We start from the raw sequence: 17,805 nt of genomic DNA on the forward strand, positions 1-17,805 counted from the left end.
TCCATCAAATTGGGAAAAGACAGTCTTTTTAACAAATGGTACTGGCAAAACGGGATGTCCATCTGCAAAAAAATGAAACAGGACCCATACCTCACACCATATACAAAAACTAACTCAAAATGGATCACAGACCTAAATATAGAGCCAAAAAGTATGAAGTTCATAGAAGAAAAAATAGGATCAATCCTAGAGGCCCTAATACAAGGCATTAACAGGATACTAACCACAACCAACAACACACAATCTCCAGAAGATAAGCCAGATAACTGAGATCTTCTAAAAATTAAACATGCTCATCAAAAACTTCACCAAAAGAGTAAAAAGAGAACCTACAGACTGGGAAAAAAATTTTGGCTATTACAAATCAAAGATCTAATCTCTAAAATCTACAAGAAAACCCAACACCTCTACAACAAAAAGACAAATAATCCAATTAAAAAATGGGCAAAGGAAATGAACAGGCACTTCACCAAAGAAGACATTCAAGCGGCCAACAGACACAGGAGGAAATGCTTGCAATCACTAGCCATTAAAAAAAAAAAAATGCAATTCAAAATCACGATGAGATACCATCTCACCCCAGCATTACTAACACAAATCAAAAAAATAGGAAATAACAAATGTTGGAGAGTCTGCTGGGAGATCGAACTCTTATGCACTGCTGGTGGGAATGCAAAATGATACAACCATTTTGGAAAACAATATGGTGCTTCCTTAGAAAGCTAGAAATAGAAATACCATATGATCCAGCAATCCCACTCCCAGGAATATGTCCTAGAGAAATAAGAGCCATCACATGAATAGACATATGCACACCTGTGTTCATTGCAGCATTGTTCAAAATTGCAAAAAGATGGAAACAACCTAGATGCCCATCAACAGATGAATGGATAATCCAACTGTGGTACAGAGTATTACAAAATGATAAAGAAGAACGATGAATCTGTGAAGCATCTCATAACATGGATGAATCTGGAGGACACTACGCTGAGTGAAATAAGTCAATCACGAAAGGACAAATATTGTATGAGACCATTACTGTAAAAACTCATGAGAAGGTTTACACACAAAAAGAAACAATCTTTGATGGTTATGAGGGAGGAGAGAGTGGGAATGGAAAAACACTAAATAGACAATAGATAAGTAGTAACTTTGGTGAAGGGTAAGACAGTACACAATACTGGGGAGGCCAGCACAACTTGTCCAAGGCAAGGTCATGGAAGCTCCATAGACACATCCAAACTCCCTGAGGGACCAAATTACTGGGCTGAGGGCTGTGGGGACCATGGTCTTGGGAAACATCTAGCTCACCTGCATAACATAGTTTATAAAGGAAATGTTCCGCATTCTACTTTGGTGAGTACCATCTGGGGTCTTAAAAGTGGCCATCTAGTATACTCCACTGGTCTCATCCCTTCGGGAGCAAGGAAGAATGAAGAAAACTAAAGATGCAATGGAAAGATTAGTCCAAAGCACTAATGGACCACATCTACCACGGCCTCCACCAGACTGAGACCAGTACAACCAAATGGTGCCCAGCTACCACCATTGACTGCTCTGACAAGAATCACAATACAGAGTCCTGGATAGAGCTGGAGAAAAATGTAGAACAAAATTCTAACTCAAAAAGACCAGACTTGCTGGCCTGTCAGAGACTGGAGAAAACCTGAGAGTATGGCCCCCAGACACCCTTTCAGCTCAGTAATGAAGTCACTCCTGAGGTTCACCCTTCAGCCAAAGATTGGACAGGCTCATAAAACATAACAAGACTAAACAGGCACACCAGCCCATGGGCAGGGAGTAGAAAGCAGGAGGGAATAGGAAAGCTGGTAATAGGGAATCCGAGGTTGAGAAGGGAGAGTGTTGACATGTCGTGGGGTTGTTAACCAATGTCATAGAACAATGTGTGTACTGACTGTTTAATGAGAAACTTGTTTGTTCTGTAAACCTTCATCTAAAGTACAATTTAAAAAAATGGGCAAAGGATATGAACAGGAACTTCACCAAAGAAGACATCAGGCAGCTAACACATGCATGAGGAAATGTTCACAATCATTAGCCATTTGAGAAATGCAAATCAAACTACAATGAGATACCATCTCATCCCAACAAGGCTAGCATTAATCCAAAACACACAAAATAATAAATGTTGGAGAAGTCGAAACACTTATACCCTGCTGGTGGGAATGTAAAACAGTACAACCACTTTGGAAATCATTTTGGTGCTTCCTTAGAAAGCTAGAAATAGAAGTACCACATGATCCAGCAATTCCCTCCTTGGAATATATCCTACAGAAATAAGAACTGTCGCACAAATAGATATATGCCCACCCATGTTCACTGCAGCACTGTTTACAATAGCAAAAAGATGGAAGCAACCTAGGTGCCCATCAATAGACAAATGAATAAACAAACTGTGGTATATACACACAATGTAATACTAAACAAGGAGAAAGAACAACGATGAATCCACGAAACATTTCATAACATGGATGAATCTGGAAGGCATTATGCTGAGTGAAATTAGTCACAAGAGGAAAATATTGTTTGAGACCACTATCATAAGAACTTAAGAAAAGGCTTTTAATACAGAAGAGAACATTCTTTGATGATTACGAGAATGGGGAGGGAGGGACAGAGGAATTCACTAACTAGATAACTAGATAGTAGACAAGATTTATCTTAGGTGAAGGGATGGACAACAGGCAATAAATACAGGGCAAGTCAGCACAACTGAACTAAACCAAAAGCTAACAAGTTTCCTGAATTCAAGCAAACACTTCGAGGTACAGAGTAGCAGTGGTGGGAGCCTGGGGACCGTGGTTTCAGGGGACATCTAGGTCAATTGGTATAACAAAGTTTATTAAGAAAATGTTCTGCATCCCACTTTGGTGAGTGGCATCTGGGGTCTTAAAAAAGCTTGCGAGCAGCCATTTAAGATGCATCAATTGTTCCCAATCCACCTGGAGCAAAGCAGAATGAACACCAAAGACACAAGGAAAATATGAGCCAAAGAGACAGAAAGGGCCACCAACCTGATACCAGAACTAGATGGTGCCTGACTACCACCAATGACTGCCCTGACAGGGAACACAACAGACAGTCCCTGACAAAGCAGGAGAAAAGTGGGGTGCAGATCTCAAATTCACATGAAAAGACCAGACAGACTTCATGGTCTGAGACTAGAGGATCCCCAGAAGACACAGCCCCAAACTCTGTTTACCCATAGCTAAAACCATTCCCAAAGCCAACTCTTCAAAGATTAGACTGGACTGTAAGACATGATACCTGTGACGAGTGTGTCTCTTAGTTCAAGTAGATACAGGAGACTAAAATGGCAGCTCCTGTCTGGAGGCAAGATGAGAAGGCAGAAGGGGATAGGAGCTGGCTGAATGGACATGGCAAATCTGGGGTGGAAGGGGGGAGTGTGCTGTCACATTATAAGGATAGCAAGTAGGGTCACATAACAACGTGCGTAAACTTTTGCATGATAAACTTAACTTGAGCCGTAAATTTTCACCTAAAGCACAATAAAAGAATAACCAAAAAACAGTGGGCAAAGGAAAAAAAAAAAAAAACGGCCGGAGGACTTCAACGCGTCTAGGGAGCATTCTGGCTGCACTTCTTCCAAGACAGATTTGTTCGTTCTTGCAGTTCATGGCATATTCAATATTCTTCACCAATAGCATACTTCAAAGGCACCAATTCTTCAATCTTCCTTATTTATTGTCCAGCTTTCGTACTGTCCAGTTTTCTTTGAGGTGTATCCATACTGAAGGCTGTGGTCATTGATCTTCATTAGTAAGTGCTTGAAGTCCTCTTTACTTTCAGGTTAATAAGTCCTCCTCCAATCCTGGTGCTGCATTCTTCTTCATACAGTCCAGCTTCTTCGATTATTTGCTCAGCGTAGGTTGAATTAGTGAAAGGACACAACCCTGATGCATGCATACCTTTCCTGATTTTTCATTAAGACGGGGCAGGGGTGTTATTTTAGGTCTGCTGGTCCAGAAGGCTCTGAGCTGTTGTTAGAGCCAAAACTTGAAAAAAGTGGAATTATTTGTAAGCAAGGTTCCTGGCAAACAATTTCAACGTTTTTATAAATGTGACCATTTAAACACAGTACATTTACCAGGAAACAGAGCATCAGTGCATCAGGAGTGGTTAGACCGTAGACTCAATTTTCAAATGGAATAGGCATCAGTCAGCTTGGGAATTCTGTAGCTATCCTAGCAATGGCCTGTTGCCAGAGGATAACTGATGGGTGAACAGGGTCCTGGACCTTTGCATATGCAGGTTCCTGTTTGAGACTTTCTTCACCTAACTCACCCCTTAGAGTTCAAGCACCTCTTCCTCAAGGAAGCTGTCCATGACCTTCTGACTAGGTCAAATCTTATTATGCATGCCGATGTCTTGTTTTCCTTCTCTTCAAAAGCTCTAGGGCAGGAACCCCATCCATTTTTACTCCTTGTGGTTTCAACAGCACCCAGGATGGTGTGGGCAAGTTGTACTTGCATGAATTCAAGCAAGTTACTATGGCTCTGGCTGGCCAGGTTTGCATTTTGGGGAGTGCATGACTCCAAATGACCATGAGGGGCCGCCACAATCCAGAGGGAAAGCAAAACCAAACCCGCTGCTGCTGAATTGATTCCTACTGATAACTCTGTAACACAGAGTAGAACTTCCCTGTAGATTTCCAAAGGTGCAAGTACAGCCAGAATGCTCAGTAGAAGCTAGAATGACTTTGTTTCATATACTTTGGACGTTATCAGGGCATACCAGCTCCTGGAAGACTCCAAGTTTGGTAAACGGCCAGAGGAAGAGGAAGTCCCTCAATGAGATAGGTTTACAACATTGCAGCACCAATGGGCTCAAACGACTCAGGATGGCTCAGGACCAGTTTTCTTCAGTTGTACAGAGGGTCAGAGTTGGAACCAACTCAACAGTGAGGGTCAGAGCTGGAACTGACTCAACAGTGCCTAACAACTAATCTTTAGAGAAGACTGCTATGTCTTTCTCTCATGGAGCAGCTGGCGATTAGCAGCCAAGCACTTGAACCACTGCTATACAGGGTTCCTACACCAAGGAGAAAGGACTCCATGTTCTAGAGGCGATTAAGCCCAGCTGTCTGGGGTTTTAGGAGCAAGATGCCTCTGCAGGGAAACCAACACACACCAGGAATATGCCTTTCAGTCCCAGTGACTTTATTAGAATTACTTCATTTATAAAATTACAGCTTTACTATACATCTCTTACTCTGGACGTACACCCTAAAGGAAAACCTGGTGGTGCAGTGATGAAGTACAAAGGCTGCTAACCAAAAGGTTGGCAGTTTGAGTCCATGAAGCGGTTCTCAGAAACTTTACAGGGCAGTTTTTACTCTGTCCTATAGGGTTGCTAAGAGTTGGGATCAACTCCATGGCAAGCCCCCGCTCCCCCCCACACCCCATCCTGACACTGAAAGAGTTACAGTCCTTTCTCCAAAGGATAAAACCAGACACATTATCTGCCACAAGGAATGCTGCCGTACAACATGTTCAACATTAAGCTTTATGAAAACGACCTATCTGGACATCCTGCTAAAATGAGTCAAGTGACAACTTTTCTAAAGTGTAACCAGCCCACACTTTTCTTGCCCTACATCAGTATTATACTTACAGCTCACCTTAAGGACATTGTCAGTTACTTTAAGTCTTCTTGACATCATCATACTGGTCAGAAAGCAAAAGTTACTCGATTCAGAAAGCACAGAAAGAGCCCACTGAGGCTTAAAGCACGTTGCATCCAAGACCCACACTAACACCCCAACCCAAACAGAAAACAGACCCAATTGTCATTTCATTTTTATTTCATAATCATAAATTTAACTCTGCAATGCAGCTAGACTTGCAGGGGAATAAGGAAAATATAGAACCCAAAGAACTGCAGTGAGAGCAGATTATAGGATATTGCAAGCACACTGGGGAAGAAGGGTGGTCTCCCGAGCTACAGAAGGAATGGTCTGTTAAGATAAAACATGAAATATACAACAAATTTATTAAAGTTGTCCACAGTCAGCAATGGTGATCTTCTTGCTGGTCTTGCCATTCCTGGACCCAAAGCGCTCCATGGCTTCCACAATGTTCATGCCTTCTTTCACTTTGCCAAAGACTACATGCTTTCCATCCAACCTAGAAGCAGTTAAGAACAATTATCATCACCATAGTAAAAAAACAAAACCTAAACCCACTGTCGTCGATTCTGACTCACATTGACCCTATTGCTCTTAGCCACTGCACCACAGGGTTCCTTACCACCATAGTAGTCTGCATTTTGCTCCAAGATGAGAATAATGCCCCTGCAAACCAACCCAGTATACTCAAGCGAAAGAGTTACCCAGGCTTTAGTACTAGTTAACACTGCCTACAGCTAAAAGAAACGGCAACTGCATGAAGTTTACTCATAAAGCCAGTCACAAAAATAACAGGTGGCATAAAATTGGAAAATTTAACATCCTGAGATGCAGTGTGACAGTCTGCTAGAAATCACCCAGCTCAGCACCCCCCATTTCACTATAACAGTATGTTGCTTTCTAAATCATATTAGCTAAATCTGTAGCTATTCAAGTCCTTCTTATACTACCCTGGAGACAGAAGAGAAAAATTGGAAGTAACCACTGTTTGACAGAACACTTTCATTTAGTCTTTTGTTCCTGTTTGCTTCACTCCACCCTTACCATTCAGTCTTAGCAGTGCAGATAAAAAACTGGGAACCGTTTGTATTGGGTCCAGCATTTGCCATGGACAGGATGCCAGGACCTGTATGTTTCAAGATGAAGTTCTCATCATCAAATTTCTCCCCATAGATGGACTTGCCACCAGTGCCATTATGGCGTGTGAAGTCACCACCCTATAAAAAAAAGAAAATAACTCATCTCTGGACAACATAACTAGAAAAGTACCTAGTCTGCAAAGTTCAAACTTTAAAACCCAAGCAGAGTAACAATAGCTCAGATATATACAATCTGAAAAAATTTTCCATCAACCCATAGTTAAGAGGGCAACCCACATTAAAACCAATTAGATCCCATACCTGGCACATAAACCCAGGAATAATTCTGTGAAAGCAGGAGCCTTTGTAACCAAATCCTTTCTCACCAGTGCTCAGAGCGCGAAAGTTTTCTATCGGGGAGAAAAAAAAAAAGTTTATTACATATATAAACTAAAATCTTTAAAATGTAAATCTTTGTTGAAAAAAAAAAAATAAACCAACCTGCTGTCTTTGGAACTTTATCTGCGAACAACTGTAAGAGAAAACTACAGTTAATTAACAACATCTGCTTACACTTTATTGCTTAGTATCCCTGTCTTTAGGGGCTTCTGAACCATAGATTTCCTTTTTTTCACTAGAAGAGAATGTGCTTCTTCACTAATTACTTTGAACCCCAAGTAAGAACTGCCCCTAACAGTCAGCCTTAATTAAGGTCCTGAGGGAATGGGTTAAGCAACAGGAGACCCAAAGACAAGCCCCCCAAAATTCAGAACCAGGCTTCTAAAAAGCCTGGTTAGGACGCCCTGCTGAAAATTTGACATTTCTAACAAGTTCCCAGGCAGTGATAATACTGCTGGTTAGGGACCAATTCTGAGAACCACTAGAGCGTAAGTGCACCTGGGGACTTGTTAAAATGTAGATTCGGATTCAGTATATCTGGAGTGGAAAGGTAAATTCTCAGCAAGGGTTCAGAACAGAACCAACCAGTCTGAAGCTCTGCTAAAAACTGAAGGGCAGAGAACATCACACTGCTTCTGAACAGATAGCTTTTCAATTTCCCCCATCCCAGTGGAACCTAAAGACAAAATCCTTAGGAATAGCAAATACTGCCACATGATCAGCGGTAATGAAAATGCTACTACCTCTGATCTATTAACAACTTTATGGATTAGATGAACCATCACTTTTTGGTTTCCAGGTCCTTTATGAGTTGAAATTGACTCAATGGCAATGGGTTTCATTTGGTTTTACCTAAGTAACAACGGAAACAGACTGGTTTCCAGTGCATCTGCTTTGAACCTATTGCAGCTATTCAAGCCCTTCTTATGCTACCTTAGAATAGGGAAATGTACACAGGTATATAATACATTATGGCTAGAGACTAAGTATCATCGACACATAAAAACTCCTACTGAAAAGTTTTTTTAAAAAACTATCCCAGATCTGTGCCTAAAGCATGAAAATCCTTGTACACTTCTCTTACAGTCAAGCTTTTAAAGCATTCGGATCTAGAACATCTGGCTTCTTTAAAATACTAACTTTTCTCAAAGCTTTGTTGTCCGTATTTCTTTTACATTGCTGTTTTTTTCCTCTTTAAAAGCAAAAAGTCCTTGTTGGTAGCTGTTCCACTTCCATCCTCACCAACGGACCACAGGAGCTCCTGGTCTCATTTTCACTGAAGTCCTGTCTAGTTCCTCTGAGAGGCTGTGTGTCCAGCATCAAGCATAAGGTCACGTTTCCACTAGGGTCTTTATCAGTCATCAGCTCTGACAGAATTGGGATGTAGATTGATCAGAATGTAATGTTCCTCCAACAAGTGTTTACTGCCTACTATGTGCCAAGCAGTGCTGACAGAGTTAAAAACCCGCTGCCGATTCCAACTCTTAGCGACCCTAGAGAACAGAGTAGAACTGCCCCATAGTTTCCAAGGAGCGCCTGGTGAATTCGAACTGCCGACCTTTTGGTCAGCAGCCATAGCGCTTAACCAGTACACAAGGGTTTCCAGAATAGGTAACAAGAAATCCCTCTGCCCCCATAAAGCCTGATTAAGGGGAAACTGTTTCTGAAATAAGGTCCTAAAACTCAACGGTTGGTGGCTTTTCCAGAAGTGGTTTAAAAGGATAAAATCATAATGCAACAACTAATTTCACTACGTCATAAGCCCTACTACGTGGGGTTAATCTAACTAGAATGGAATCACATTTACCATTCAACTTGCCGTTTAGCTAGTCAGCTGTAATCCATCTATTATCACTCATAAACCGCCGGAACTAATTAGATAACTATTTTTAACCCACCCAGTTCAAGAAGAGACCTACTGTGTTGCTTGCCTAGACTTGCCCGTTACACACGGGAGAGTTGGGAGAGGCTCAAAAGAGCCTCCCAACACGTCGTAGTCACTGCAGAGCAAGGCGGGCGTTGCGTGTCAGCAAACCAAAGACTGGCCTGCAGATTTCCGCTTGGGAGGGGGGAGCCGGAAGGGACTTTTAGGGCTTATTTCCAAATTAGTTTTTAGGTTTTAAACTAACCGGAAAAGCATTCGAGGTAAGTCAGAATCTCACCTCCTTTCAACAAATTCTAAATTTAAAAAATGGTCTTCCGGGATTCACCTGACAACTAAACCAATATAAGCCAGCTCGAACACATGCCTTGGTGCGTGAAATCCTCAGAATGTGTAGTTTTCCATCCACTCGGGCGAAAAACTGAACTCAAATCTTTTAGGAACTCTCTCGAAACAGACAATTTCCCGGGACAGTAGCTACAAATTCCGGAAAACGGCTTCAAACGTCCTTTTTGTGTTTAGGGCGTTCCCCACGTCTGAGAGACCATTTCTGTCTCCCCCGCACCAGACCACGAATTCCAGGCGGGGCCCGCAGCACGTGCGCGCTCAGTCGCCGCCGCCGGTACACGTGCGGCGGCGAGTGGACGCGCGGCCCCAGGCAGGGGCTCCACGCCAGGGGGGGCGGGGCGGTGGTCCCGCGCGGCCGTTGGGGGAGGGGGCAGCGGCCCGCTCCGCCCCCCGTGCCTTTGTCTGCCCGCCACCCCGGGCCTCCTCCCCGCGCCTCGCCTGCCTTCCAAAATGGCCCCTTTTCAGGAAATGGCGCCGCCGCCACCCCGCCCGCCGGCCGCACCCTCGCTCCTAGGTCTGCCCTTCCCCGGCTGGGCCCGCGCCGCGGCGGCCTCGGCCGCTCGTTGGGGTCGGCGGCTCGCCTTGGCCCTCGCCACCGCTCCCCAGCCTCTCGCCCCCAGCGCCGTCCTCACCTCGAAGGAGACTCGCCCCAGGGGCTCGCCGTCGACGGCGATGTCGAAGTACACGGTGGGGTTGACCATGGCTGGGCGCGGGACAACCACACGAGGATGCGAATTCAGGGAGCGGCGTCTGCAAAGCGGCACGAGCGTGGCCGACCCGCCCCTTTTATAGCGGGCCTGGGCCCCGCCCACAGGCCGGTCGCGCGCCCCGCAGCTACCAGTCGCGACCGCGTCCCAGTTAGAATGATGGCACTACTGGCCTATAGACGGAGACCCCGGCGCCGGCGGGCAGGGAAAGGGCGGAACGCTGGCTCGTGATGGACGGGAAACAGGTTCCCGCCCGCGGGCCGCGTCGCTGTGGCTGCGGCACTGGGTTGGAGGAGAAGGGGGTGTGGGGGAAGGATTCCTGACGGGAACCGGAGGACAGCGCCGGGGCGAGCGAAGCGCAGGGGACGGGATGGAGGCCAGAGCGCAGGCATGCAGCTCGGACTCTATCCAGGCGATGAGGTCTCGTCTCCCCATTGCACAGAGGGGGCAACTGAGGTGCGCATAGGCTTCAAGGTCGCGCTGCTTGTCAAGGTCAACGCCAATACCCCATCCTGGGAGATCAGGCCCCACGCGTCCCCGACCTTGCTCCACCTTGGGTGTAAAATGGGTGATACCATATTCCTGTAACCCAAAGAAAAAAGGCTTCGTGTCCACATTTCGGCCCTCGGGGCGCATACAGGGGCCTAGGTGAGAACATAGTAACTGGGTCACGAAAACCTTGGCACATGTTCTCCTGAAACCGTAGCACGTGGCGTTCTGTTTCCTTTTTGCGGGTGGGTCCCATCCAGTCTATTTTTAGTGATGTGAGGTTACCTTTGAGCATCACCATATTCTCAAATCTGCAGATAAGGCATAAGCAGTCCCCCAATCTGAAATGGTAAAGTACTTTTTAAATGTCCTGTTTTCGGAAAATACCTTGCATGCTCGAACTTTCTCCAAGAGGAAGACATTGAAATAAGAGCCTGCCCCAATCCCTTACCTGTTTTAAAGATACATTGTGCACATTTTTGCCCTTTTTTTTTTTTTTTTTTTAATTTCTGTTCCCTCTCCTCTAGGGTAGGATTGTGTTCTGATTTCTAGTGAAAGACGAAGCAACAGCTTCAAAGTGAATTCTTTTAGCCAAAGACATTAGTAATACTTTTATTACTAGAACTAAATGCACTTATGTGACCCTAATCTTTTCTACAGAAAACCTTGAAAAGGATTTATGTATCCTGGTTCTGCCACTTAGTTGCAATATTCATAATGTTATTTAATCTCTCTAAACCTCAGTTTCTTAATCTCTGAAACCAGTATACTAATAGTGTCTGTTTTGCAGGGTTGTGATAAGCAAATAAGAATTCTTACGATAAATTCAGTTTCTGGCATATTATCATTGCTATTAATGGTTTGTCATGAGCCTATTAGGAATTTGGAAACTCTGGTGGCGTAAGTGCTACAGCTGCTAACCAAAGGGTCGGCAGTTCAAACCCACCAGGCGCTCCTTGGAAACTCTATGGGGCAGTTCTATTCTGTCCTATAGGGTCGCTATGAGTTGGAATCGACTTGACGGCACTGGGTTTGGTTTGGTTTTTATTAGGAATTCAGAGAATGTGTGGTTTTGGTCTCCCAACAACCCTGTGAAGTTACCCCATTATACAGTTGTGGGAAGTAAGTAGCTTGCTAGAAGTTAAGTAGCTTGCTCAGCTTGTAAGTGTGGGTAAAGCCCGAACTGGAAACTGCTTTTTTTCTGACTCCACATCACCTGGTGCTTTGTGACCTTGAGGAAGCTACTCATCCTCATCTGGCACTGAAAAAAATTACCCCAGGCCAAACTCCCTCAACTTTTCTCTCCTCTACCCTGAAACTTAGAGCACTTAGGAAATCCTCCTAAGAAATAAGTGAATGAATGAATGAATAGTAAAACAAAATCATTTTTGTGACTTCTCTTCCCTCTCACTATCAGTTAAAGTCTCACCTTGTCACCTTTCACATAGTCATAACGAGGGCTTAGGTGTTCTTACTTAATCCACACAGGTACAGGGTGTGTACTCTCAAGAATATAAATGTGCGTGTATTTTGTTAAGGGGAGCCAGCGTTGTAGGGCCTCCTTTGCCAGCATTGTCTGTTGGACTGGACTTCTATCCATACCCTATTTGGACAAATCATTCTAAAAACACATCCAATCGAGTTCAACATGCTCTGCTCCCACTTGGCTAGAGGTGTCTCCACGAGCAGGCAGAGTTCCCTAACTCACCTGTAGTCTTGGTTCATATGACATAAATAAATGCCCGTCTCAAAAATGAACGAGAGTCTGAGCAAGAGAGAATGTACAGGGACCTAAAAAATTAGATCATTCAAAACGATAAAAAGAAGACAACTTTGTAAGGGAGTTGTAGTTATGTGCTACTGAGTTGCTTTTGACACATAGTGACCCAGCGTGACAGAGTAGAACTGCCCTATAGGGTTTTCTTTACAGGAGGAGATCGCCAGGTCTTTCTTCCAAGGAGTTGCTGGGTGGATTTGAAGCTTCAAACTGCCAGCCTTACAGTTAGCAGCCTAGCACGTAACCGTTGTCCAGAAGGACTGCTTTGGAAGAGGGTAATTTGTCTCATATGTGCCTTTCACCCAGGGCCTAGCTCTGCACGGCATCTGCCATCTTGCTCCTGCTCTCGATGCTGAATGGAAACTGCTCCAATGGAAACTGCTGAGACAGACCATCAGTTACCTCTCAATCTACAAGGCAGGGCACATTTTCTAGGCCTCATCTTACTTGCCTCTGCACTTGGCATACTTCATCACCTCCTGTTTTTGATGCCTTTTACTGTTCTCTCCTCTCTGTTTCTACTTTAACTTTCACAGATGTCCCCTCTGTCACTTATATGCTTAACTTTGTTCTCTTTCATCACACACCCTCCTCCATCCCTGTGGCCTCAAATACCACGATTAGCTGATTACTTCCAAGCCAGCCTCTCCAGCCCACACTCACTACGGAGCTCCGGATGGGTTTCCCTGCCCCATATTCTCTTCACAGGAATGAGCCCCTCAGAATGGAGCTCCTCCACAGCCCCTTCCCTTACACAAACCTCCTTCCCCAAGCCTCTCTTCTTCATTCCCTGGTCCTACTATAGCTCTTGCATGGACAGCCAGCATGCTCCTTGTACTTCCAGAGTGGCCATTCTCAAAACATCTGATCATGTAACCCCTGCTAAACAGCCTCTGCCAATGGCCCTGGTCACACACAATCTCTTCACAGTTTGGTTCCAACTTGCTATTCCAGTCTCTCATGGACATTTTTTCTGCCACACTGACTTTCTCATTATCCCCCCAGGCCTTTCTTATTTAAAAGTTTTATTTATTTTGTTGTTGAGAATATACACAGCAAAGCATAACACCAAATCAACATTTTCTACATGTACAATTCAGTGACATTGATTACATTCTTCAAGTTGTGCAACCATTCTCACCCTCCTTTTCTGAGTTGCTCCTCCCCCATTAACATAAGCTCACTGCTCACTAAGGTTCCTATCTAATCTTTTGAGTTGTTGTCAATTTGATTCCATAAAATGAGCATAATGCTCAAGGCAGACATTTTTTACTAGTTCAGCTAAACTATTGGTTGATTTTAAGAAGGCTTCAGGGAATATTTTTGGTTAAAGATTTAAAGGTTATCTCGGGGCAGTAGTTTCAAGGGTTCATCCAGCCTCCATGGCATCCAAGAGAATTTCGAACTTCTGTTGTGCATTTCCCTCATTTTGATCAGGATACCTCTATAGAACCCTTGATCAAAATGTTCAGTAATAAAGCATTACTGAAAAAGAAGAAAGTGGGAGGCCTCACTCTACCTGATTTTAGAACATATTATACAGCCACAGTAGTCAGAACAGCCTGGTATTGGTACAACAACAAACACATAGACCAATGGAACAGAATTGAGAACCCAGATATAAATCCATCCACGTATGAGCAGCTGATATTTGACAAAGGCCCAGTGTCAGTTAATTGGGGAAAAGATCGTCTTTTTAACAAATGGTGCTGGCATAACTGGATATCTATTTGCAAAAAAATAAAACAGGACCCATACCTCACACCATGCACAAAAACTAACTCCAAGTAGATCAAAGACCTAAACATAAAGAGTAAAATGATAAAGATCATGGAACAAAAAATAGGGATAACGTTAGGAGCCCTAATACAAGGCGTAAACAGAATACAAAACATTACTAAAAATGACGAAGAGAGACCAGATAACTGGGAGCTCCTAAAAATCAAACACCTATGCTCATCTAAAGACTTCACCAAAAGAGTAAAAAGACCACCTACAGATTGGGAAAAAATTTTCAGCTATGAAATCACTGACCAGCGCCTGATCTCTAAAATCTGTATGATTCTGTAAAACTCAACTACAAAAAGAGAAACAACCCAATCAAAAAGTGGGCAAAGGATATGAACATGCACTTCACTAAAGAAGATATTCAGGTGGCTAACAGACACATGAGAAAATGCTCTCGATCGTTAGCCATTAGAGAAATGCAAATTAAAACTACGATGAGGTTCCATCTCACTCTAACAAGGCTGGCATTAATCCAAAAAACACAAAAGAATAAATGTTGGAGTGGCTGCGGAGAGATTGGAACTCTTATACACTGCTGGTGGGAATGTAAAATGGTACAACCACTTTGGAAATCTATCTGGCGCTTTCTTAAAAAGTTACAAGTAGAACTACCATACAACCCAGAAATCCCACTCCTCGGAATATACCCTAGAGAAATAAGAGCCTTTACACGAACAGATATATGCCCAGCCGTGTTTATTGCAGCACTGTTTACAATAGCAAAAAGCTGGAAGCAACCAAGGTGTCCATCAACAGATGAATGCTTAAATAAACTATGGTACATTCACACAATGGAATGCTACGCATCAATAAAGAACAGTGATGAATCTGTGAAACATTTCATAACATGGAGGAACCTGGAAGACATTATGCTGAGTGAAATTAGTCAGATGCAAAAGGACAAATACTGTATAAGACCACTATTATAAGTTCTTGAGAAATAGTTTAAACTGAGAAGAACACATTCTTTTGTGGTTACGAGAGGGGGGAGGGAGGGTGGGAGAGGGTTATTTACTGATTAGTTAGTAGATAAGAACCACTCTAGGTGAAGGGAAGGACAATACTCAATACAGGGAAGGTCAGCTCAACTGGATTGGACCAAAAGCAAAGAAGTTTCCAGGATAAACTGAATGCTTCGAAGGTCAGCGGAGCAAGGGCGGGGGTTTGGGGACTATGGCTTAAGGGGACTTCTAAGTCAATTGGCACAATAAACGCTATTAAGAAAACATTCTGCATCCCACTTTGAAGTGTGGCGTCTGGGGTCTTAAATGCTAACAAGTGGCCATCTAAGATGCATCAATTGGTCTCAACCCATCTGGATCAAAGGAGAATGAAGAACACCAAGGTCACACAAGAACTATGAGCCCAAGACAGAAAGGGCCACATGAACTAGAGACTTACATCATCCTGAGAACAGAAGAACTAGATGGTGCCCGGCCACAACTGATGACTGCCCTGACAGGGAACAAAACAGAGAACTCCTGAGGGAGCAGGAGAACAGTTGGATGCAGCCCCCAAATTCTCATAAAAAGACCAGACTTAATGGTCTGATTGAGACTAGAAGAATCCCAGTGGTCATGGTCCCCAAACCTTCTATTGGCCCAGGACAGGAACCATTCCTGAAGACTACTCATCAGACATGGAAGGGACTGGACAATGGCCTGGAGAGAGATGCTGATGAAGAGTGAGCTACTTGTATCAGGTGGACACTTGAGACTGTGCTGGCATCTCCTGTCTGGAGGGGAGATGGGAGGGTAGAGACGGTTAGAAACTGGCAAAACGGTCATGAAGGGAGAGACTGGAAGAAGGGAGCAGGCTGGCTCATTAGGGGGAGAGTAAATGGGAGTATGTAGTAAGGTGTATATAAGCTTATATGTGACAGAGTGACTTGATTTGTAAACTTTCACTTAAAGCACAATAAAAATTATTTAAAAAAAAATGTTCAGTAAGGGTAGCTGGGTACAACCCATTTCTTCTGGCCTCATGGCAACCATGGCAGTTATTCATGGAGGCAATTAGCCGCACATTCTATTTCTTCCTCCTATTCCTGACTCTTCTTTCTTTGTTGCTGCAGGTGAGTAGAGACCAAATGTTGTGTATTGGATGGGTGCTTGCAAGCTTTTAACACCCCAGGCACCAAGCAATGAATTAGGTAGAACAGAAGCATTAAACATGTTATTAGGCCAATTAACTGGGATGTTCCATAAAACCATGACCCTATACCTCTAAACCAAGGAACCAAACCCCATGAGGTGTTTGGTTATGCATAAGCAGCCTCAGCAGCTACTCTTTTTTTTTGTAAGTGTATCTATCATACAACTTTTGTCAATTCAACTTTTTACAGGTGTACACTTATTGACAGCACTTAGAATAATGGGCTGTGCAACCCTACCCTTAATGCAATTTTTCCATCACCGTTAACTGGAACTCAGTACTGCATACGCAATATCCCTTCCTTGCCCCCATCCTCCTGCCCCTAGTGTTATGGATTGAATTGTGTCCCCCCAAAATACGTGTCATAAATCCTAGCCTCTATGCCTGTGGTTATAATCCCATTTGGGAATGGGTTGTCTTTGTTATGTTAGTGAGACAGGATTAGTGTTGGTGTATTTTCAGTCAATCTCTTTTGAGATATAAAAGCAATAAAACAAGCTAGCTAGCAAGCAGAGATGGAATAAGATAGATGCCAGGCCATATGGCAATCTCCAAGGCAGCAAAAGCTGAAGGAAGAGACAAGGACCTTTCTCCAGAGCTGACAGAGAAAGAAAGCCTTCCCCTTGAGCTGGCACTTGAATTCAGACTTTTAGCCCCCTAAACTGTGAGAAAATAAGTTTCTGTTTGTTAAGGCATCTACTTGTGGTACTTCTGTTATAGCAGCACTAGATAACTAAGACAGAATTTGGTACTGAAAGAGTGGAGTGCTACTCTAACAGATGCCTAAAATGTGGAAGCGGTTTTGGAATTGGGTAAAGCATAGAGGCTGGAAGAGTTGTAAGGTGCCTAATAGTAAAAACCTATAGGGTCACTATGAGTTGGAATCAACTCCATGACAATGGGTTTGGTTTTTTTAGTAGTAAAAGCCTAGATTGCCTTGAAGAGACTGTTGGTAGAATCATGGCTGTCAAAGGTAATTGTGGTGAGGGCTCAGAAGGAAGTGAGGAGAGCTATAGGGAAAGTCTCTTTTCATCCTGGAGAATACATACGGCACCAGCAACAGAATGGTGCTAGCAGTGCGCATGTTAAATGGGTTTCTGGTGAGACTTTAAAGGAAAATGATGAACATGTGATTGGACGATGGAGGAAGGGTGATGCTTTTTATGCAGTGGCAAAGAACCTGTCTGAATTATATTCAAATGTTTGGTGGAAAGTAGAACTCGCAAGTGATGAACTTGGAAATCTGGCTGATGAGATTTCTAACCAAGATCTTAAAGGCCTGCGTTGTTTCTCCTTGCTGCTTATAGTAACATGCAAGACGAAAGAGATGGACTTAAAAGGGAACTGTGCAAAATGAAGACAGAAAGATTTGGAAAATTCTGTTGTACGAACTAAGGACACATGTTCCAGAATGTTCACCAAGGCACTGGCTACACAAACTTTGGTAAAGATATTAAGCCTATGACTGGTGGCTCTAACAAGCTACCATAGCAGAAAACCTATTAGCTTAGACT

The 17,805-nt window shown here is 43.6% G+C and overlaps 1 protein-coding gene across 3 annotated transcripts; it reads right to left on the reverse strand.

Moving 5' to 3' along the window:
* Window positions 1-5,827: 5,827 nt before the first annotated feature.
* PPIA (peptidylprolyl isomerase A) lies at window positions 5,828-14,858 on the reverse strand. 3 transcript variants are annotated; one of them, XM_003418611.4, is made up of 5 exons: window positions 10,009-10,146; window positions 7,249-7,279; window positions 7,069-7,157; window positions 6,713-6,885; window positions 5,828-6,167 (listed from the first exon to the last, which is right to left on the reverse strand). In XM_003418611.4, exons 1-5 carry the CDS (start codon window positions 10,075-10,077, stop codon window positions 6,035-6,037), a joined length of 495 nt encoding a protein of 164 aa, XP_003418659.1. In that variant the 5' UTR covers window positions 10,078-10,146; the 3' UTR covers window positions 5,828-6,034. The 3 variants fall into 3 exon arrangements, 2 of the variants coding, with proteins under 2 accessions (XP_003418659.1, XP_023414369.1); XM_023558601.2 differs by lacking the exon at window positions 7,249-7,279 and having other exon boundaries at window positions 10,009-10,120; XR_010322791.1 differs by lacking the exons at window positions 5,828-6,167; window positions 6,713-6,885; window positions 7,069-7,157 and adding an exon at window positions 8,287-8,513 and having other exon boundaries at window positions 10,009-14,858.
* Between the last annotated feature and the right edge of the window lie 2,947 nt (window positions 14,859-17,805).

Source organism: Loxodonta africana, chromosome 8, assembly GCF_030014295.1.
Source record: "Loxodonta africana isolate mLoxAfr1 chromosome 8, mLoxAfr1.hap2, whole genome shotgun sequence".
Taxonomy (NCBI): domain Eukaryota; kingdom Metazoa; phylum Chordata; class Mammalia; order Proboscidea; family Elephantidae; genus Loxodonta; species Loxodonta africana.